This window comes from Rutilus rutilus (genome assembly GCF_951802725.1).
Source record: "Rutilus rutilus genome assembly, chromosome: 4".
NCBI lineage: Eukaryota > Metazoa > Chordata > Actinopteri > Cypriniformes > Leuciscidae > Rutilus > Rutilus rutilus.
In genome coordinates this window covers 7,160,967-7,183,612 of record NC_140212.1, presented here as the reverse complement: position 1 = coordinate 7,183,612, position 22,646 = coordinate 7,160,967, and the positions used below count along the sequence as shown (strand labels likewise).

Genomic DNA, 22,646 nt, shown 5'->3' with positions numbered 1-22,646 from the left:
AAACCCTGACTGATCTTCCTCATTCCTTTAAATCCTTGCAGACCTGTTCTTATAGAAATTTAAATAGGCTATGCATTCTAAATAAATAATAAATGGATTGTTCAAATGAAGTGGTAAAATTAAATGCAAATAGCAGGTTTCAAACAGAAGCTATATGCTGGTTTATGTTGGCCTGTTTTGTCTTTATGTCTTGTGACAATGTGTCTTTGGTTGGAGTGACTCTCCAGCTCTACGGTGACGGTCAGTTGATGCGAATACAGACTTGAGGTCATTGTGTGTGCATGTGTTTGTTTATTATATCAAATCAATTGCTGATCTTCAGAGTAAGAAATATTTCTATGCAACCATCAAACTAACATTTGGCACTAGCATTTAGCAATTTTGGTCCGCAATCAATCAATCAATCAATCAATCAATCAATCAATCAATCAATCAATCAATCAATCAATCAATCAATCAATCAATCAATCCATCAATCCATCAATCAATCCATCCATCAATCCATCAATCCATCCATCCATCCATCGGAGAGTACCATTCAGAGGTTTCCATCACAGTGAGGTTATAGTGAGGTTTCTCACTATAGGGTTTATGCCACAGGTATGTTTTATTTAATTGTTTCAGAATGCCATATTTTAAAACTTTTTTCAACAATGTTCTTATTATGATCACAGATCAGTTATGGTTCAACAGCTGGGGGTTTTGAGCAATAAAACCTGTTTTCCGATATTCAAGAGGACTGTGCTGGAAGATGACCACCAGGCTCAACCAATCGCCTAAATTCTGCGCTAAATGACCTTAGATTGGCATAATAACCACAGACGGAGATTTTGGATGCTACGCCATGGACCATCTTGAGGCGCACGCCAAAATCCAGAAAATGTTTGTGTCGTACCTGATTTTCTTGACGATGAAACCTTAGATTCAAAACTCAATGAAACTTTCAAACAAATCAAGAGCACCCCAAGAGTTAATGTCATTGTGTCCTTTGCCAAACCTCACCACATGTTTTCTTTGTTTGAGAAACTCTCTCCCAACGCATCTGGATGTTTCTGGATCGCTGGTGATAGTTGGGCTAAGTCAGTCGAAGTGCTAAACAACCGTTCCCTGAATGAGGTTGGATTCTTGGAATAACCCTTTTCAGGATACTACTCTCATTTCATAAAGTACCAGAATAATCTACAGAAGATCTAAACCCTGATTCACATCCAAACAACACCATCCTGCAGCACTTACTAAGAGGAGAGTTAAATAAAAGCCCTGAAGAAATAAGGGTAACCCTGATGAAAGCTATATACCTTTATTCAGTGCAGTATAGGGCTGGCTGTGAAGTCTGTCGCTAATTAAAGACATCTGTTCCTGAAAAACCTGCTGTGGAGGCTTTGATATCCAACGCTCTGAAGTAGCCTAAGTAATCACCTCTGTTATTCTCTGTAAAATCAAATAACAAATATTCAAAAGAAAATATATTGTCATATTTTCCAGCTAAGTTTAATGAGATGCATCAATTCAGCAAATCTGGAGAATTGGATTCCGGCTATGAGGTCAACATTTGGGAAGAGGCAAATTGGGATACCTCAGAAAGATGTGGTAACACTGTGACTGAATACAGTAAAGCGCTGCATGATCAACGATAAAAGCATGCGTTTCCTGAATGACGGATACAGAAATTGGGTGAAAAAAACATCACAGTATGTGTCCGATCTTGATTGAGAATTTCATTTTGCGTATTCCTATCATATGGTAACTCTCTGCTTCTGGCAGAACATTAAATAAAATGCAACCACTTTTGTTTGCAACTGTGCTTTATCGCTCTTTTTGAAATATTTTTTAGGCAAAAACAGGGTTGACAAGTCTGTGGTTTTCCTGTGGAATTGGGAAACAGGTTGATTCCCCCCACATATTGCATAAATTATATTTGACTGAAATGCTTGTATTGAAATATTTTATATTCTAAATGATAAAACTGCAGCTAGATGTCAAGTTTCGTGATCACTATGGTAATGGTTTTCATTTTGCATAACAGTGACTGGATATGTAATTTAGGTATGGGGAAAGGCATATTTTGTGTTTGTGGTCATTGCGCTCATTACTTATGGGCTATTTTTCATTGGCCATTGCTAGCACACTGGCCAAAAAGCACACTGTTTAATTAAAAGCAGAGACAATATTATTCCAAAAACACCATTCATTTATGGGTAAACATCTATTGAAGAGAAATCAATGGGTGCAGTGAAAGCTATTTACACATGACAGAACAAACTATGATACAATATTCCTTTTATGGCTCATTTTCATTCACTGGTAAAACTGGTCTACCTCCGTTGCAATTTGATCATTGTTAAATAAAAAAAAGTTACTCTACTCTAGAATAATCTCCAGTCTGAGTTGTAAGTGAAATGTAGGCCTAGGCCTACAGCAAAGAAATAAGATTAATGCTCCACACTCTATTTAGTGTGTTTACAGTATCTAACCAAGCGAAACATCTAAATGAGAGTGTGTGTATGTGTAGACTTTGACTGTTCATTTGCCACTCATGCCAGTTTCTTGACTACGCTGATTAGAAGCAGTATTCCTCAGCTGTCAGGCTGACTGAAAACAATCAAAGCCTCCATACCCCCAATCACCACAGCTCTCTCCCCGAGCGCCGCCGCCGCAATCAGCCGCTGATTAGGGAACCTGTCGCCCTTCTCCAGCCTGCAGCGGGGGTTAATTCCTGCGTCAGATGGTGTCGCAGAGGGCCACGCAGAGGGGAATGAGAACGTGAGCTGGATGATATTGGACAGATATAGCCGACCTGTCAATCACTTGGGATTCACTGTAAAGGCTCAAAGACTCTCTTCATCTCTCTCTTCCCCCACCCACTACAGGGCTGGGATAATCTATTTAAGCCAAATGTGTGGATGCACCAATTAAATCAGCACTGTTTGGAAATGTTTGCCTATTTTCAACACCTGAAAGCATTCTGATAACATGGTTAGATAAATAATGCATTTACCTTGCATTGCACATAGCATTTTGCATATTTGATCTCACTGATACTATTTTTCATTGCTACTTTTACATATATTTATAGTATGGACATATATTGTTTACCATCTAGCCTATCGGTTTTAGATTTTTAATATTTAAAAAATTAAGATTTCTGTTATTTTGTTCTATTTTATTTAGTCTCTCTGGAGCTGAAAGAAACAACACTTCATTACCAGCAATTGCTGCTGAATGCTGTTTTGTTTAGAGAAATAAACTTTGACTGATTTCACTAAATGATCAGTTTGATCAATTGACTTAATTATCATCATATTAGAGAATGCCTAGGCATAGTTATTATGCTTGTGAATAGATAAAATACTATTATTTTACTTATGATTTATTTGGTTTAATTTTCTTAATTTCTTAATTTTTTTTACAAATTTATTTACCATATTTCTTAATGCAGTCTTTCTCTGCACTGCGGGACTTTTATGATCTGCTTTTTATTAATATTTCATTAAATAATTTATTAATTTCTCCAGGTTGATTGTGAATTGTATCCTATACAATGACAATTAATAATAATAAAAAAAATTAAAAGTGTGCTTTTGTACCAGTGTTGTAATGGGACACTGGGCGGAGATTAGTGTGTCTGCGCATGTGCGGAAATGAGTCATTGTAAAGTTTCGTTTAGTTTAATCTCAGCTCAGTTGACAACCCTACCGTTTTTGGACAACCCAGAAGCTGAAAAATTCAACCGAGGTATGTTTTTGTTTCATAACATGTTTTATTTACCAAAGTGGAGAAAGAGCCACTAAAGCTTTCGGTTAATGAAGGTAAGTTTGTCCAGCCGTTATACAGATGCGTCTTGACGTCACTCACAGCATGTCGATGTATGAGTTTAGTGCACGTTTTTGTTTGTTTTGGTGTGTGTTTATAATAAGGTGTCTTTACATGCTAACATGAATCTAGCTACATTTAGTTTAGTTGCTAGTTAGTAAAGCTCCCCGTTTTTTGCTTTATACTAAACCAGCGTCTATTCTGACAGTTCTGACATCAGCTGTCAGTTTAGCAACAGTAAGTTTCCACATCAAGAAGTTGTTTTGTTATGCAAAGTGTCGCTAAAGTGCATACCACTACCTACACTATTCCCCCGGTTTCACAAGCCTAGTCCCAAACTAAAATACATGTTTGAGATGTCAACTAAACTGACATAGGCTATCTTAAAATATGTCCGTGCCATTGTTTTGTCTCAAGATGCACATGCTGACTGTACTAATTGAATTTAGGCTTAATCTAAGCCATGTCTGTGAAACTAGGCCTATGATAAGTTAATGTAACTGATCTTTAGAGAAGTAGAAATTAAGAAGTAGAATCATGCATCCTTACATTAGGTGAAATTATGTTTCTAAAATGAAATCCCTGCTGAAATATGTTTTGCTTCAATAAGTTCACTCAGTCACATTGCAAACCAAGGAATTTCTCACTTCTGTCTTTGTTATTTGACACATACTGTAGGAGTGTGACTTGTTACTGTAAAGTGTTCTGGAGGTAGCTACACTATAGCTCCACTATATTTTTTTATTCTTGTTTTCCAGATACACTCTTATTTTGATTAAAACAAAACACAAATTTAATTCAAAGGGGAAAAACAAGATTTTTCTTACCTCACTGACAGATATTTGTCCTATTTATAAGCATAAACTCACTTAATTTTGACTTAATGTCTTAACTCTATTTCTTTGTCTTGATTTAATAATTTTTTATGTTTTATGTAACACAATCTGTGTTTTTTTTTTTTCAGAGCCACTTCAGAGTGAGTAAAACACTTATGCATGAGCACCGGACAGTGAAAACCCAGAGCAGTATGTAATGAGATATGATTATATTCCTTGATTTAAACATGAGTCACCTGACCAAGTGAAAAAAATCTAAAAGCAGAAGAGGATGTGTAGGAGGCCCACAGACACAGGGTGGAGTGAAAAAGCAGTTAGATTATGACTTAGGATATTTGTGCAGCCGGTTGTTATATTATGATCCTGTCTTAAATAACACATTCTTGTAGCATATAATGGCAGTACATTGAATCATTGATATATCAAACGACAACATAAGGTTTAAAGTCAAACGTTTATCATCAATACAGTCACCAGTAATCCATAATTTACAGCATTTTTCAGCATTATCACGTTCACAAAGCCCTCCAAACCTTTTTTGTGTAAATGGAACATAGTCATGTGATCTAGACCAAGGGTTTTTCAAATCTCATGACAGTTTTGAAAACCCCTGATCCAGGCCATTGTGTAATTCTGTTTTGTTTGCAATAAAACAGAATTATGAATATTATATTCTATAACAATAAAGTTATAAAGGACTCCCTCTAGAGTTTGAACTGAAATGCATGTGACATTTCACGTCCTTGCACTGATTTGCCATTCACAACACTGAATGGAATCTCATGTGGCGGTCCCAGTGATGGTATGACTGAGAATGAGATGGAATGCTGTGATCTATTCATAGAGTAATAGTATAGTTGGTGTATATTCATTTTTATAATTTTGTTCGGACTTACACCAGCTTACCTTCATAATAGTGTTCGAAACCAACCTGTAACGAACCACACTAGATAAAGTAATCTTCTCAATGTTCCTGGAAGAAAAAGCTCCTATTGTTCTGCTTTTTAATTTTGCTGCCCTACTGACTCGAATAGTTTACAGAAATGACAGAAAATGTATGCATATATTAGTTTAATCTTATACAAAATTGGTCATTAGTGCTTTGAACATTTGCTGCAATTGTTTTACATAGCTGTACTAATTTTTTTTTTACTAAAATCTATTTTTTGTATATGTGTCTGAATGTAATATATGTAAAGCAGTGGCCAAAAGTCATGTCCAGACTTGGGAAAATTGTCATCTTCAACCTTTATTTAAATATTAATAAAAATGAGTTAAAAGATTTGTAATCCTATTACGTAGTTGTGTTTGAAGTCAATTGTTTTATTTGTAATAACGCAATGAAACTGCGGACATAATTTTTGGCCAGGCTGTCGTACTAAGAAATTATGAACGCATGCAAAAACAAGAAAGACGCTCAAAGTTCAAAGCAAAGGGAGATATTTTCTTTTAAAGAAATTGCTTTTTAAGGACTACAAGTCTACAACAAAAGACTGGTAGGGAGTACACGACATTCCTCCCGGGTTAGTGACATCACCAACCCTAAAATTGACATAAACCGGAAAATGATTTTATAGATGACCAAAACCGAATATGCTAATCCATGACTAGAAGATAACTACACGTAAGCTACATAAATTCAGCAACTAACCATTCAGAGATGTTGTCTACATGTTGTCACTTCTTCTTGAGTCTCTCCATCATTGTCTGACTCCAGTTTGAACATAAAAGGCTAAAAGGTTTTGAAATTTCCAGTGCATGTCTGTGTGAAGTAAAAGGACACAAGCTGTTGAAGCTCCGCCCCCTGTGCCGGGAGCAGCAGCTCCTTTGCATTTAAAGGGACAGACACAAAAACTACGTTTTTGCCTACCCTCAAAAAGTGACAACTTTAACATGCTATATAAAAATATCTGTGGGGTATTTTGAGCTAAAACTTCACATACACACTCTGGGGACATCAGAGACTTATTTTACATCTTGTGAAAAGGGGATTATACCACCCCTTTAATAACTGATTATGTTGTGGTCAATATATGCTTTTTCCTGTGAGCATTTTGTTTTTCTATGCATTTCTTTTTTTTTTGCACAGTAAAATCAAACCTGTAGCTGTAGTTTGCCTTTTTTGCCAATTTGTTTTGTCATACAAGTACCTTAACCAAGTTTATTTTTTTTGTTCTTCCCTCATATTTAATGATGGTTTAATGAAACTTGTAGGGTCATAAAAACAATTATACCCTCTGGACATCATTGCAGGATGATGTTTCTTTTCCTGCCATGGGTCATTGTAAATAAGAAACTGACTTGTCTGTATAAATGAAGGTGAACAAACAAACAATAGTCACTTGGGATGTTGATGCCAGTGAAACAGATCTTTTCAGAGGCAGCAAAAAAGCTGTTTGTGTGCCCTGAAAAGAAATCCTTGTATAATTTGAATCTGTTTCTCCTCCAGATGGCCTCCACGTGGTGGGGGCAGCTCTCCGTGCCGGTGAATAATGGCACCGCCAATGTGGACAACAGTAGCTGTTTCAGTGCCACGCAGAGCACTGTGCTGAAGGGGGTGAATTTCGGAGGTGTGCCCATCGTTCTGCTGCTCGATTTTATAGTCTTCCTGGTAAGTTATGGAGTTAGTTGGGATTCAATTGACTTGCGCTGTTAGCGCCATCCAATGAAACCACATGACGCTGTGTATCATCCTGCAGGTGCTGCTATTGGCCTTCACTGTGATCAGAAGGAGACTGTGGGATTATGGGAGACTCGCTCTTGTTACAGAGACTGAAGGGTATGTGACATGAAGGCAGTACGAGTTGCGACGGAAACATACAGTGCCATGCTGTTACCATAGGGAACATAGTGTCTAAAAATGTATTGTAAAATTAAGCTTTAAACTAGCCAATATTAGTATTTAAAAAAATTATTATAAAACCATTGTTGCCGTTTCAGAGACTACAGTAAGCGACATTACCATAGAATGACATCATCCATATCCATTGAGGAGCCTGACTACGAGAAGGTGAGTTTAGAACGCATCATCCTCATTATGACATCATTCATGACATCATCAACATCTTCCTCATTTCCTGTAGGGTTGCTGCTCTTGGGTCACCTTTATCATCAATATGGAGTAAGTGTTGTTATGTTTATACCCGGAAAGCTTTTGCCTGTTGATATTGTCACTTATTCCTAATTTAAATAGGGAAGTGCACATGTGTCTTGATGAAATAAACCGAGAAGTGAAACTGATCTGTGTGTGTGTGTGTGCAGTGAGAAAACAGTCCAGGAGAGATGTGGGGTGGATGCAGTACATTATCTGTCATTTCAGAAGCACTTGGTCACCCTGCTCTTGCTCATCTGTGTGCTGTCTGTGGCCGTCATCCTACCAGTCAACCTGTCCGGGGACCTGCTGGGTAGCTCGCTCATGCAATTACAAAAAAATTCAATATGGTCTCAAGAATGCTTCATACAGTAGCTTGGCTATAAATCCTACTGCTGCCTCCCTGTTCACTGTCTAGAGAGGTACTCCGCTACTCTTTAAGGCAGGGATGTGACTAATAACAGAGACGCTGAATTCGAAAAATGAATTGGAGAAATAGGGCGACTGTAGTCCAAAAATACATTTTTGTCATTTTTATATAAAAGTGTCTATATTTATAAATTGAATTAATATAATATAATAATATGATTTATATATTTATTTAATGTATATATTTTTAATTATAATATAATCTAATAATTTGTGATACTATTATTGATAGGACTTATGAAAATGCTCATAGACAAGCTTGAAAAATTAATTTCATTAAGCATGCTTTGATTTGTGATACTGCATTGTACAATTTTATTACCGATTTGAAATATAAAATGTAATCATGGACAGTTTTCTAGATTTTTTTTCTTTCTTTATTCAAGATGAAATGGCATTCATTTTTATATGTTTTTAATATAGGATAATATAATGGTTGCAAAAATGTTTAAATACTGAATTAAGACAAAAAATGTTCTTGGATTGAATTGTTCTTTATTTTGGGATAAAATGTTCTTTTAATATTGCATAATTTTGACGCCTAAATATGTTGGATTTTTTGGCCCCTTACCAGGTTTTGGAGGGTGGTAGTGGTTTATAATGTCACATAATGTCATCATATGAAATATTTTCAAATTCCTTTTCTTAGTCATGTGTTTCAGTCTCTGCTGAAGGCAAAAAGACTGACTTATAACTGTGTTCCAGGCAATGATCCATACAGTTTCGGGAGAACCACCATAGGGAATCTTAAGCAGGGGTATGTACCGTATGTGTCTATGCACATATGACTGGAGGCATCTGCGTGTGTGTCTGTTTGAACTGTATTTTATATGATGTCTTCGCAGTGATAAGCTGCTTTGGCTGCACACTGTATTTGCAGTTCTATATCTCATGTTCACGGTGGCCCTGCTGAGACGCCACACCTCTCAAATGAAGGGAACCAAGAGAGAGATAGTAAGCCATCCTGACATTTCTCTCTCTCACACACACATACATGCTGGTTAGTGTTAGTCTAACCCTGGTTTATTTTTCCATAGGCCAGAAACACCCTGTTTGTGAGGTCTGTACCCACTGCAGCCAGTCATGAAAGTATAAAAACTCACTTTATGTAAGTGGGATGACTTTTCCAATCTCTTTATTTTTAGCCATTCATCCAGACATCTTTTACATCCCATCTCCACGCTATTTGTTCCATTCAGTGTGTAAGGCATGATCTCAGCTTACATAATGTGGGTGGCTCAGTTGGATCTCAAAGGCAGCTACTGACCAATAAGTTATTTGTCAGCATTTGTTCAATCACAGTAATTGATTAACATTACAGATATGGATTATACTTAATAATAACGATATAAAATGGAATGTTCATTTGAGTGACCGATTGGTTCAAACAATGGCTTGAGTTGGGCCAGTAGTACCTGTTTGTCTTGAGCAAAGGTGGACAGGGGATGTGTTTGAGAAAATTATCATTATTTTTGCAATTCAACATGTCTTGATGTATATTTGTTTTCAGGGAGGCATACCCTACCTGTCAAGTGACTGAAGTTAACTTGTGTTATGATGTTGCCAAACTGATTGACCTGGACAGAAACAGGTGAGAATGACAATTTGACCCAGTATTATTTGTAGTTGTCCAAATATCTTATAGGACATACTCTCACAGACAATAGTGTTATTTTAGTATCATTGAGAAACACTAATTTGAAATGACCATTAACTGGTTAATAACATTATTGTATTGTTCTGTTTAATATTTTAATTTGGCAGTCACCCAATCATGAATTCAAACAATGCATTTTGTTCATGCATTATGTTTTCAACATCTTACTGGTTACAAAGTTGATTGTGTGGGTGCTCAGTTTTTCATGTTTCATGTTCATGTGGCAAAAATCTTGTTTGTATAAAAGATGAAGTCATAGTCATGATTAGACAGCAAATACCAGAAGCAAACATTGTGAAGAAACAGTTTCAAAAGAACCAGTTCTTTATTTACCCCTTGCACTGCAAACAAACGAAATTGTGCAGCACTTCATTCACAATTGAGGCAAATGGAGCTATACTGTATGAGGTTTTGCCAACAGTTTGAGGATCTGCCGGAGTTACGAGGTTTGGTCACAAGCTCTAGTATAAAGTTCTATTCAAGGTCTGGTATAAAGTACTTTTCGGAACTGTAATGTTCTGCGTTTCTTCTGTAACAGAAACATTAAAATAATGATTCTGCTCTGAGTTTTCGTTTTTAAGCCCTGATTGCGGCTGCTGTTGATTTATTGTGCTGCTGCAGAGCAAGTACAGAGACTTGGTACTGCCAATACATACATGACGACACGCTGCTGTGAGCATCTACTGCTGCTGCACAAATGGCATATATGAAATTACTTCTAGCAGGTCTACACTGGTGGAGCTGGGGGAGGTGGAGGGTTTCAAAGGAACTCTGAAAGCATGCTGCAAACTGCTACAGCAAACACTGACCAACTATTTAAATGTTGAGCAGCAAGCTCATTGTCTGCAGATGAAACGGGAACCAATCAGCTTGTGCCATGTAGTAAATTATGTAACTGTTAGAAGATTGCGTAAGGATCCATCAGCCTGCTTCATCTAGAGTTACATGACAGAACTTGGATTTTATTTTAGTACATCAAGTTAAACTAAATGAAAATTGGCATCGCTTCTTTTGCTACTAGCTTTTTATGTGATTTTATTTTAATTAACAACATTTCTTAAATGGTTTTAATATTAGTCAAATGTAATAGCCCTGGTATGATCATTAATATTTGTTGAGTTCTAGCATTAACTGTTTTGTTTGTGTATTTTTTTTATTATAATATTTTGTAACAGAAAACGGGCAGAAAACAACCTGCAGCATTACCGTAAGATACACGATCGGCTGGGACAACGTGAGGTCATCAACCCGCGCCCATGCAGCCACCTGTGCTGCTGCTGCCACTGTGAGGGGTGTGAAAAGGTGAGTACAACCATCATTAGCAGTGGCCTTGTTTTGACTTTTCAAGATTTTGGCATCTAAATAATGTGTGTGTTTGTGTGTAGGTTGATGCTATAGATTTCTACAGCTCACAAGAAGCTGCTCTGCTTGAGGAGGAAGATAAACTAAGGCAGAGTAGGCTGTATCCTCTGGGCATGGCATTTGTCACCCTCCAAAATGAGTACATGGCCGCTTAGTAAGTGATCCACACTCAGACTCAACTGCCCATTTAAGGAAACTATGCATAATAATAATGCTGTCTTATAAGATTGTTTTAATTTGTTTTTACCAGAATATAAGGCAGAATAAATTGCAATTATCTCTGTGAAAATAATCCCAAGATCGTGGAGTATTTTCCAGTATAATTTCTGCTCACTTGGGCTTTAAACGTATGTCCTTTGTCTTTCCTCACAGTATTCTGAAAGATTTCAATGCTCTAGAGTGTGGAGGCGGGGCAAGGGGTGTGGCCGGAGAAGAAATGGGTTGGGGAGTCAAGTGTGGGTGTGGCCGAGAGCCTCAGCCGTCCTCTAAGAGTGCAGAGCTGAGGGTGCACAAATGGAAAGTGTATTACGCTCCTCACCCTCATAATATTTACTGGTATGTCCTATTTTGCCTTTTTTGGAGCAAAATCTTTAATATTACAACCTGCTTGTTATAGACCAGGGGTTCTCAAAGTCTACATTCAAAGGTCCAAATCTGAATTTTCATCAATGACAAAGATCCGGAACTATTGGTAATTACAAAACTTGTTTTTAATAAACATGTATAACAAATCAACATTTATTTTATGAAAAAAATAAGGTGCCTTTTAATTCAAAATACATGAATAACAAGTGCAAAAGTGGCAAAACAATTAATTTAAGTGTCTGGATTTTTCTTAACAAAACACCACAAAAGTAACATGGTGCAAAATACAGAGCAGTCTAATGTGAGAAATGGCACTGTCTGTCTCCCATCAGCTGCCGAAACCGTGGCACAAAAGGTGTGGTTGCAAGACGGAGACACTGGCCTAAACGTTCATTAGCCAAGCTGCTGCGGTGTGAGTTCTTTACAGCATTCATTGCTGAGAATGGCTTCGTGCTGGATTGTGGCGAAATGAACGCATACCTCTCTGTCCAATCATCTTTGAAAACTCTATTTTCTTCGTCAACTTTTCTTTTCCTGGACAATTACATCCTCCACACCCATTCAAACGCTTACTGCGGTGAAGTGTCGCGTTGCGCGGCTCGCGCCCGATTACGTCAAAAGTACACTCACTGGATGTCATGGCAACTGAATCACGAAGGAAAACTTTAAATATCTCGCCTTCGCTTTAATTTCGGACCATCTCCAAAAAGACATAAAACACTAAACAAATGATTTTGACATACGTTTATCAAAGTAGGAAATCCAGACTTTTAATCCCTTAGGCTACACACAATTACTGCTGTTGAAATATGAAACAGAGGCGGGTCCGGATTGAATTCCCTCCGGGTCCGGATCCGGACCGGAGTCCTGGAGCACTTTGAGAAGTGCTGTTATAGACTATCTAATATCAATTCACAATTCTGCTTATCCTAATCTCACCTTCTGTCTCTTTAAGGGAGAATTTGTCATTACGTGGGTGGAGTTGGTGGCTACGCTGTGTGATGCTGAATGTTGCACTCTTCCTCCTCCTCTTCTTCCTCACAACACCCTCCATCATCATCAGCACCATGGACAAGTTTAATGTCACCAAGCCCATTCACTATCTGAACGTATGTGACTGAACACAACACTTATAATGATGTGTGCACATGGATGGAGTTCAGTGGTGTGAAGACTGTTTGTTGTTTTTGTAGAGTGCCATTATCAGCCAGTTCTTCCCCACTCTTCTACTGTGGACCTTCTCTGCCCTGTTGCCCACTTTAGTGTATTACTCTACACTGGGAGAATCCCACTGGACCAGGTAGACATCAACACAGAAACACACTCAAACTCAAACAGGTTCACTCAATAATGCGTGTCTGTCTGTGTGTGTAGGTCTAGTGAGAATATGAGCATGATGTACAAGCTCTACACATTTCTGATCTTCATGGTGTTGATTTTGCCATCACTGGGCCTCACCAGGTAAGAGCTCTTTAAATCCTTCTCCACATTTCTATACACACACTTTTATTGTAAACTAAACTAGGTTGAGGGTTAGGGCTGCATGGTTAATTAATTGTGAAATGTCTCACTGTGATTATCAATTATTTAATGCGATTTAATTAAAGGGGCTATATGTAAGAATTTTCATGTAACGGAAATTTTAAAAACGAGACATCCCTGACTTCCTAGGTTGTCTAATCCAAGCCTGTAGACTGATTTTTATGTGAAGGACTCACCGGGAAAATGTATGCGACATTTGCGTGCGCAGGGCTCGCAAAATCGCCTGCCCGACGTCCCGGGGCTATTGTGTTTTCCAGTCGGGCTACCAAAATGCATAACTGGCCTGCCCGACGGGCTATCTGAAATAGTGTTCGCTTCAGTCTCGTTATAATCAGATTCAGCGCGTTCTTCATCTTCACTCCGCAGCGGCGCCGAGCAGAGCGCACGTCAGAAACAGAGAGGACAGGGGGTGTGTGTGTGTTCATCTGAGTCTCATTGGTCTGTCACTCATTGGTCTGTAGTGCTCGTCAATGTCAGAATATTTGAGATGACCAATCAAATCAAAGTAGGCGGGCTTTATGTTCACAAGAAGCTGCTGAGCGCGAATTTGAGCAGAGCGACTCGACGCTTCAGTTTACGGTCAAGTGCGAGATAAGATGTAAGTAGCTAAACTAAACATTTCATATTTGACAGCTTTTTTAGGTCATAAATGTGAAACGAATGACAAAAATAATCAGGCAAATGAATAATATACTTTTGTCAAATTTCGCCATTTTGAACTGAAAATAGGCCTATGTAATGTGACTAATAATTAATTTACTGTCATTGTGAGGGGACATTAGCATTAACAAAGCCGTTTTCATCATAGGCACAAGATTAATAATGAATGTGTACATGTTGAGAATTAATATACAATTTGTAGCCTTCAGTAAATTAAAAAAAGTTCAGCTTTAGGTGGGGAAGAGACAGGGCAAGATGAGGAGACTGAGAGAAAAAGAAAGAGTGATGGATAATAAGTGAGAGCAGATATCATCTACTGCCTGCTGACATGGTTTTAAAGCTATTTCTTATCCCTTTTTGGCCTTCAAACGTCTTGAAATGGACATGAGAAATAAAAAATTTGAACCCCCTAATAACCTTAAATGTAGGACCTCTTTGATTATAAAGCACTGTCTACGGCCCTGTATTAGGAATAAGATTAATAATGAATGTGTGATTGTGTACATATTGTGAATTAATTTAATAAACTTAGTCAGGCTACCTAGCTTTCCTAGCAGCTTTCAGTAAATTAATACATCTGAGAAAATGATTCATAAATCAGCCTATCAGTTGACCCTTTGTTTACTTTCTTCACTGACAGACAAAAATGAAAAGCCTATATCAGTCAAAGCTCAGCTTTAGGAGGGGAAGAGACAGAGCAAGAGAAAAACAAAGAGAAAAAGAATGTGATGCTGATGAGGAGAAAAAAATAATCAGCTGCCCACTTACATGGTTTTAAAGCTATTGTTATCCAATTTTTTGGGCCTTCAAAACATCTTAAAATGCACATATGTAGATCAGAGAAATCAAAATTTTCTCGGTGGAGCACCCGAACCCCCCTAACTAGCATAATATCTCACATTCGGGACCTCAGTGATGAAAAAACCCTGCCATCTGTACGTTAATGAAACAAGTTAATAGTGAGTATTAGACACTAAACTAAAGAGTTGCTCAGCCCCCAATGAGAGTATGATAATAAAAAAATTAAAAAAGTAACTTTTTAGTTTTAGATATTTGTGTTTTGAAAAAGTTTTTGATTCATTGTTTTGACTCCTAACCAATATTCTACATTAAAAATTGTAGTCTTTTTATATGGGCTAGTAAAATTCATTTCGGGCTACCAAAATCTGAAGAGTGCCTGCCCGAAGGGCTACCAGCGATTTTGAAATTTTGCGAGCCCTGGTGCGCTCTCAAGAGCCTCTCTTCTGTTCAATGACACATGGAATGAATGCTTATACAATGTTCAGGATAATGAGCCGTACTATATGTTCTAAGGAAGAATGCAAAGAATTTAGTTAGTTCGTTCTAAGCAAAGAATGAAAAAGAACTTCACCGTGAGTATATCGGGGCATTGAATCATATTCAGTCACTTGCGTTATGTGTGCATGAGTGCGAGCACGAGCAATACGTTGTTGGCTGCAGTTCACTTAATGGCCACCTGTGCCGCTAATGACAAGGGTTTCTGAATTCTGCATATAGCCCCTTTAAATAAGCATACGAGCCGCATTTTTCAGAGTGAAGCGCAGCACTGTGTTCATTTACACGTGAGCAGCTCATGATTCAGTGTTTTCAAATTACTATTATTATTTATTATTGTTATTTGTATTAATATCATTATTATTATTATTATTAGTAGTAGTAGTAGTAGTAGTAGTAATATTAGGATTTTTAGATTACCTAAATCAAATTTTTTTTTACTATAGTAATTACCAATTTTGTTTAATATTTTTACACTATAATTACAATCATATTGACACAAAATAAATTTTTTAGCCAAATTAGCCCTACAAGCACAGCAAACCTGGAGCTTTAATAAATATGGCATTTTAAATCAGTTTTTATCAGAAAATTTGCAATGAGATTTTCAGATCTGTTGTGGATTACAGTCTAACTTAACGGTTTCATTGTTAACCTTGTCCAAAAGAAACTGCAACTGATCAATGGGCTAAATTTGACCCACAATGAAAACCTAAATTAATTCTTGATTAGTGTGTATAGTGGCTTTTAAATGTTCCCAAAGTGAGCATGTATACAGATGTGCTCTCTTTCCACTCAGTCTGGACGTGTTTTTCCGCTGGTTGTTTGATAAGGAGTCTGTGGGGAAGCTGAGGTTTGAGTGAGTATACTTATGATTTTATTCTCTCAAATCAGAATGATTTATTTGTTTTGTGACATGCACCTAATAAACGATGGCTTGACTTCCCGGCTCCTCTCTTTGTTTGTATCAGGTGTGTGTTTTTACCTGATCAGGGGGCATTCTTTGTAAATTACGTGATCACAGCGGCTCTGGTGGGCACAGGCATGGAGCTGCTGCGGTTGCCAGGGTTACTGCTCTACATCGTGCGTCTGGGACTCGCACATTCGGCTGCTGAGAGGAAATATGTTAAACAGGTTGCTCTGTGACTTTCGATCTTTCATAAATGATTTGGAATTTTACCTACCTACCCACCCACCAAGTTGTTTACTTAAAGTACCCTGGTATCTTTTCAAAATATAATATTACAAAAATTTTACCAAAGTGCCATAAAAAAGAATAAAGAAGTATTTTTAACCATCTCTACTTTTTATTTTGTCTTGATTATTATACTTTAATTTGAATTGAGTATTGACATTTACTAATAAGCTGTATAGGAATTAGGTTGAAAATAAGCCGGATTATCCCTTGAAACTGATTTGAATAGAATTAACAGGAATGTGTTTCTGATCCACTTGTAATCTTGTCTCTCTGTAGAATCAGGCGTACGAGTTTCAGTACGGCGCGATGTACGGATGGACTCTGTGTGTGTTCACGGTCATCATGGCGTACAGCATCACCTGTCCTGTCATCGTCCCCTTCGGTCTGATTTCTTTCCTCAAGGGCTTGTACACATTATTGGTGTGTGTAACATTACATTAACATACAGTCAATGTTTGCAGGTCTGCTGTACTTGTTGCTGAAACACCTGGTGGACAAACACAACCTGTACTTCGCTTACCTGCCCGCCCGCCTTGACCGGCAAGTTCACCTGGGAGCTGTCAATCAAGCGTTGGCTGCACCAATCATATGCCTGATGTGGCTTTATTTTTTCTCTGTGCTCAGGACAGGTAACATCCACTAATTGGCTGATTAAATCAGTGTTTCTCAGGCATTTTGTTTATTGTATTATTTTGTTTGATTCATATAGTGTGTGTATATATATGTTGACTGTGTCCTCACAGGCTTCATGGCGGTCACGTCACTGTTCACACTAGTGGTTCTGTGCGTCACCATCTTTATCTGTATAAGCTACACTTGCTTTGGACACTTCAAATACCTCAGTCCCCACAACTACAACGTAAGCTGCTTTGTTCTGTATCAGAGTTTTGTCCGACTTTACAATGCCACTATTGTTATAATTGTTATAGTTTTACCATAATTTGATAGTTATGATTTTACCACCCCCATTAAAACCATAATCATTTAAACCAATTTAAACCACTTACACACACAAAAATCTTTTTTTTTTTTTTTTATCTCTACATTTCTCCTCTTCTCTGTTTACAAATCCAGATTTCTTATAAATCTGGCATTGTGTGCTATAAATATTGTTGGCTCTGTGATGTATTGCCTATGATCCTCTACTGTAAGTCGCTTTGGATAAAAACATCTGCAAAATGCAAATATGTAATTGTGTATGTCTGTGATTCAGATTAAGGAGGAAGATGAAGACGCTGCATCATCATGCTCATCTGCATCGGCAAGTTTCGCATTTTTACATTAAACATTATCACACATTTTGTTTTCAATTGATAGATTTCGTTCGTAATTACTAAAATCTCTCTCTCTCCATCTTTCTTACTCTACGTAGGCGTATCTTCCTAAAGTTCTGAACCCAGACGCATCGGCCGAGTCTTCTGATGAGTGCAGCACTCGGCAATCCTACGGCACGACAGGCACAAGCCCGCCCTTCCTCAGCACTGAGGAAGACTGTCCAGACTCTATCTAACAACAATTATCAGTCTACATGTAGACTGATCCAACTGCCCTTTGGAGGAAATGGTTCTTGCCATATTGGCGGTTGGAGGTCAGTGTGGAGAAGGAGGGGATATACTTGTGAAAAAAGCACTGTCAAGCTTTTTTCTGTTCTTTTTTTTTCTTTTTTTATACACACTGAGAGACATGAGGAACATTTAATCATAGACTGCCATATAACAAATGCAAATGAGCTTTTTGGGAATCATTTCTTCTCACCAAAGAAAAAACTATTTTCTAAATTGCCATTCAAGCACGCTGTCCATACATTTCTTCATTACAAAAGCAGCTTCGCCAATGAGCACTTGCCAAGGAGTACAGTTATAACTTGAGCATATCAAAGCGCACATAAACACTTGAATCATGGCACTTGTGCCTTGTTGGAAACAACTTAACACACTTTATAACTGTAATTTGTGTGAGTGTGTGTGTGTGTGTGTGTGTGTGTGCGCGTGAGAGAGAGAGAGCACGCTTACATATTGAATGTCATTCTTAATGTTTTCTGTTTAAAGCAAAGTTTTATATACATATGTTAATATATTGATATATTGACATATATTGAGCTCATGGCTCAGTGGCCTTTCATTAGTCATTCTATAATTTAGGGTACATTTCACATCAGCAAACAAGTGTAAAAACAATATGCTTTCTCAATAAATAAGCTATTGGTTTTTAATTTATATATTTTTATCAGTGTAATGAATCTGCTTGTTGCAAAGCTTAATCATTAAACACCATTTTGATATTACAAAAAAAAAAATTTTCCCTGGTGAGTTTGTCAACTATGATACCTTGTATGGCCAACCAAATGTTATTTTCTTGATCAGGTTAACCTAACATTTTAATATTCATTTGAAATAAAATCATAAAAATATTGGAAATTATAACAGCGTGCTCAACATAGTTGACGGGCAATTAATATACTCCTTGACAATAGGTCATTGGAGATAATATATATTAAAAAACTTAAGAGGATATTTACCATAATGTGTTCAAAATATCTACAGCAGAAGAAAATGACATCACATGATGCTGGTCACATGGTTTTGGGATAAATCATTTTTTAGTTTTCAGGGGGTGTTTAGATAGTAACATAGTTGACAGAATTTTTGCGGACATTAATAAAATGAATATATTTTCTTATTTGAAAGAAAATTAAATTAAACTCAATCTATTTTTCTAAGGTATTTAGATTGTAGAAATACATTTAAACTCAATCTGTTTTTTCTAAGATATTTAGATTATAGAAATACATTTAATTTGGATGATCTTGACTTTAACATTTCTTTCTCCGTTATTTTGAACTCGAGACCCAGTTCAAAATGTGGACATTGCAAAAACTGTAATTTAAGGGATACAAAGGCAATTTCAAGCAAACTGGATGCATAAGACATTGGTGTGAGATTATAGTGTGCATTCTCTTAATGGACAAAATATGAAACGTCTGAAGAAAATTGTAAGGAAAAAATATATTTATCATCAGTGGACATGAAATGTACCCTAAATTATAGAATGACCCATTTTTGTGTGTGTTCTTGTGTATATATGGTTTATGAGGACACAAATGTGTATAAAGACATGGGTATTTCAACGTAAACATGGTTTATGGTTTGCTTCCTGGGACCCTGTAAAATTGTGTGTGTCTGAAAGAATGAATAGAATGTATTTGGCTGAAAAGTAGCTTTCTAAAGGCTTCATCACTAGGTGGCACTGTTGGTTTGTCTGATTGTTCTTGGTTTTCTCAGATTGAATTTACAGTAAGGCACTTAGAATAAAGCAAACAGAGCAATGCATAAACCTTAAAATACACACCGCTTTGAAAGTATAGCCTCAATACTTAAGCATTCATGAGACTAGCGTGATAACATCGCTTGATATGTAAAGTTCAACTTAAGTGTCCTGATCACATAATGCCTGTAAACCCGGTAACTTTTGCATGATATCCGCAAGAATACCAGGAATGGACTGTTTACATGGAGCAAATTCTAGTTGCAGGAATTGCAGTTAACTAGAAATTCATCTACCTAGAAAAGTGTTCCTATGTCAAAGGACTATTTAGAAAACATTGATCAAATAAGAAACGGGGCTTAAATTTCTCTTTTTAACTGTAATGCAATGGGAAGACATTGTGTATATGAAGAGAAACTGTTGATTTAGTTCCTGTGCATGTGTCTTAGTTCTGTATTAATTATATGATTGTAACAGAAACCGAATTGCAGTGTCTGATCATTTTAACGGCTCAACCTCTGTACACCGAGTCTCATAGTCTTAAGCTTTAGATTTTCCTGGAAATGGATGAATGAACGCTCTCCAAACACACACTTGACACATTTCTCCTGACTGCGGTTTTCAGCTCATTAGTCAGGATAGAGCAAAATCGTCTTACTTTAACACCATAAGCAGCCCAGAAAACTCTGTGGCCAGAGTGACCTGCTACAGACGCCAGGATCAGCGTTCAAAACTCCATAAGAACAGAAACTGATCTAATGAGTGTGTGTGAAGAAAAAAAAATCTTTTCTTCTCTTTTTTCTTTTTGATTTTGAGGCTATAACAGACAATATTGAAGATCTTTTCCAGTGTTTCGCCTGTTGCCATTCAGGAAGGTCAGCTTATAAAGCAGAGTACCATCATGTTGACAGCTGGTTCATTGGGTTCACTTTTAGGTTGCCAAATATTTTATTGCACAAAAAAATCTAAACTTTGTAAGCAAGTTAAGCTTAAGCTTTAGCTTTGTTAAAGTCAGCATTAAATGTAAGTTGTGATAGTCTTTTCTTCCCTACTGTGATGCATGTCCGAGTGAAACGGAGTCTCGCATAAGAAAAATGTAGGGCGGGACTTGATTCTGTTCATGGGGAATTGATTGGATGGTTGTGGTTTGCTATTGGTCAATCTCATGTGAGTGACAGGTTGCCTCGCCCTCACGCCAGTAAACACGTCATAAGAGAAGAGATGGGCACATGAATAAAAATAAATAAATCAACATTGCAATGTCCCATGATACAGTAAGAATTGTCAATTTTGATATATAGTGTAGTGACTTTAAGATTTTTTTCCTCTATGTGTGTATTTGGGTGTGTAATTGTAACACTTTTTAAATCAAACATCACAGATCTTACACTACATGTCACATTTTGGTGTAAAACCACGTGCACAATCATATACAAGTAGTTTTACAACTTCAATTCATTCTGTGAGAGCTAGAAATAACAGCGTCTTTGACACCGCCAGAAACCCTAATAGACGCAAACGCCCATGTGCAACTTGGGACAAAAGATGCATGTGAGTCAAATAAAGCTTTTCAGTAATTGTTTAAATGGGCTGAAAACATGCGGAGAACAGGTCAAGTTTGACTGAATGGTGTTTGCTGGGGGCCTCAAAGTGGCAAAACTCCCAGACCAATTCATTCTGGTTATAAAGTGAGTCGAGTGTTGGCAGCTGAAGCCAGTCTAGAAAAACCTTATTGCACCTCTACAATAAGGATAACAGCTGCTGGACGCCTGGATGGAAACCAATGATTAGGAAAGTAAATAAACATTTTGCTTTCATTATTAGTTTAGCTTGTTAAGACAAGCATCACTGTTACTCTTCCTTATGATTATGGATTTAAATAAGCCCTTAATACTAAATATAAACTTCACAATGTAACTCAACCCTTGCTGTTTTTGCCACAGATATGAACAATAAATAACACTCTTTTTTTTTTTTTTTTTTTATATGACAAAAGAGAAAAAGGAAAAAGAGGACTAGATGCAAGTTGTATATAATTGAGCAACCACATAGCAACACATAATAAACAGCTTACAAATGCCCTGGCATCATCTTAGTGACTTTTGCACAGAGAAAAACCATGAAAAACAAACAAAAGTCTACTTTTTAAAAGAAAGATCCTGTAAACTGGGCTCTGGATAAGTGGACATATGTCGTGTAACTCTTCTGTCATAGTTGAACATGCGCATACACAAACATTGAATGGCTCATCTACAGCTGCGTTTGGTCTTTCAAACTACAGGAACTAATTAGTGTTGCATTTGTATGTGATGTCTTGAAATAGCCCAACGATGATGCATCCCTCCATTAACACAGACGTAGATGTTTCCTCCTCTCCTCCCTTCTTCTCTCCTCTTTTCAGATGGTGCGCGCTCTTTTCGGAAGCCATGATTGATGCCTCTGACCCCGTGACCCGGAGTACGTATGACTGATCTCTATGCCAGCCAACCACAAAGCCCGACGGCATTGATTTCCCCTTCTGATCCCTCCCTTTTGTCTGCTGGGATTATTCCCATGGCAACGCTGGTGGTCCGTAAGGTAACGTTCTCAGAGCCGAGAGTAATAGACCCTCGCCAAGCCCTGGGGGTAAACTTATTCCACTTCACCCAGACATAGCTTTAAGGGAAAACTAATAGCAAAGTTTAGTTTCCTTGCCAGACGTCTCTTAAGGTTTGCAGAGTTTACTCAGCGAAGAAACAGAGCCAGAAAGAAGGAAAAAAAGCGAGAAAAGAAACTGAAGAATTAGAGGGAGAATTCCCAGATTGGGACATTTGCTCCATTATCTGATTATCAGCAGAATAAGGGATAGTTCACCAAAACAATTTCTGACTTGTTCTTTCATCATTTACTCGACTTCATGTCTTTTGAATATGA

The 22,646-nt window shown here is 37.4% G+C and overlaps 1 protein-coding gene and 1 pseudogene across 3 annotated transcripts; both read left to right on the top strand.

Annotated features, from left to right (window-relative positions):
• Window positions 1-591: 591 nt before the first annotated feature.
• Window positions 592-2,376, top strand: LOC311289112 (G-protein coupled receptor family C group 6 member A-like; annotated as a pseudogene). Its single transcript has 3 exons — window positions 592-600; window positions 675-762; window positions 871-2,376. The product of its transcript is annotated as a G-protein coupled receptor family C group 6 member A-like (transcript).
• A 1,259-nt stretch (window positions 2,377-3,635) lies between these two features.
• tmem63a (transmembrane protein 63A) lies at window positions 3,636-22,310 on the top strand. Of its 2 annotated transcripts, XR_014627240.1 has the most exons (25): window positions 3,636-3,735; window positions 4,778-4,838; window positions 7,099-7,260; window positions 7,349-7,428; window positions 7,590-7,659; window positions 7,733-7,770; window positions 7,911-8,053; window positions 8,875-8,926; window positions 9,015-9,123; window positions 9,207-9,277; window positions 9,680-9,760; window positions 11,002-11,128; window positions 11,212-11,342; window positions 11,561-11,743; window positions 12,729-12,882; window positions 12,967-13,073; window positions 13,148-13,234; window positions 16,071-16,130; window positions 16,243-16,405; window positions 16,746-16,851; window positions 16,931-17,098; window positions 17,213-17,328; window positions 17,683-17,730; window positions 17,842-18,057; window positions 22,135-22,310. XR_014627240.1 is itself a non-coding variant. In XM_084408180.1 (24 exons), the coding sequence occupies exons 3-24, from the start codon at window positions 7,099-7,101 to the stop codon at window positions 17,977-17,979; spliced, it is 2,394 nt and encodes a 797-aa protein (XP_084264306.1). In that variant the 5' UTR covers window positions 3,636-3,735; window positions 4,778-4,838; the 3' UTR covers window positions 17,980-18,754. The 2 variants fall into 2 exon arrangements, 1 of the variants encoding a protein (XP_084264306.1); XM_084408180.1 differs by lacking the exon at window positions 22,135-22,310 and having other exon boundaries at window positions 17,842-18,754.
• The last annotated feature ends 336 nt before the right edge of the window (window positions 22,311-22,646 follow it).

Coding starts and splice junctions, on each gene's coding strand:
- tmem63a (XM_084408180.1), top strand. CDS start 7,099: ATGGCCTCCACGTGGTGGGGGCAGCTCTCCGTGCCGGTGAATAATGGC. Junction 8,927..9,014: donor ATAGGGAATCTTAAGCAGGG/GTATGTACCGTA, acceptor ATGTCTTCGCAG/TGATAAGCTGCTTTGGCTGC. Junction 16,852..16,930: donor TCCTGTCATCGTCCCCTTCG/GTCTGATTTCTT, acceptor CAATGTTTGCAG/GTCTGCTGTACTTGTTGCTG.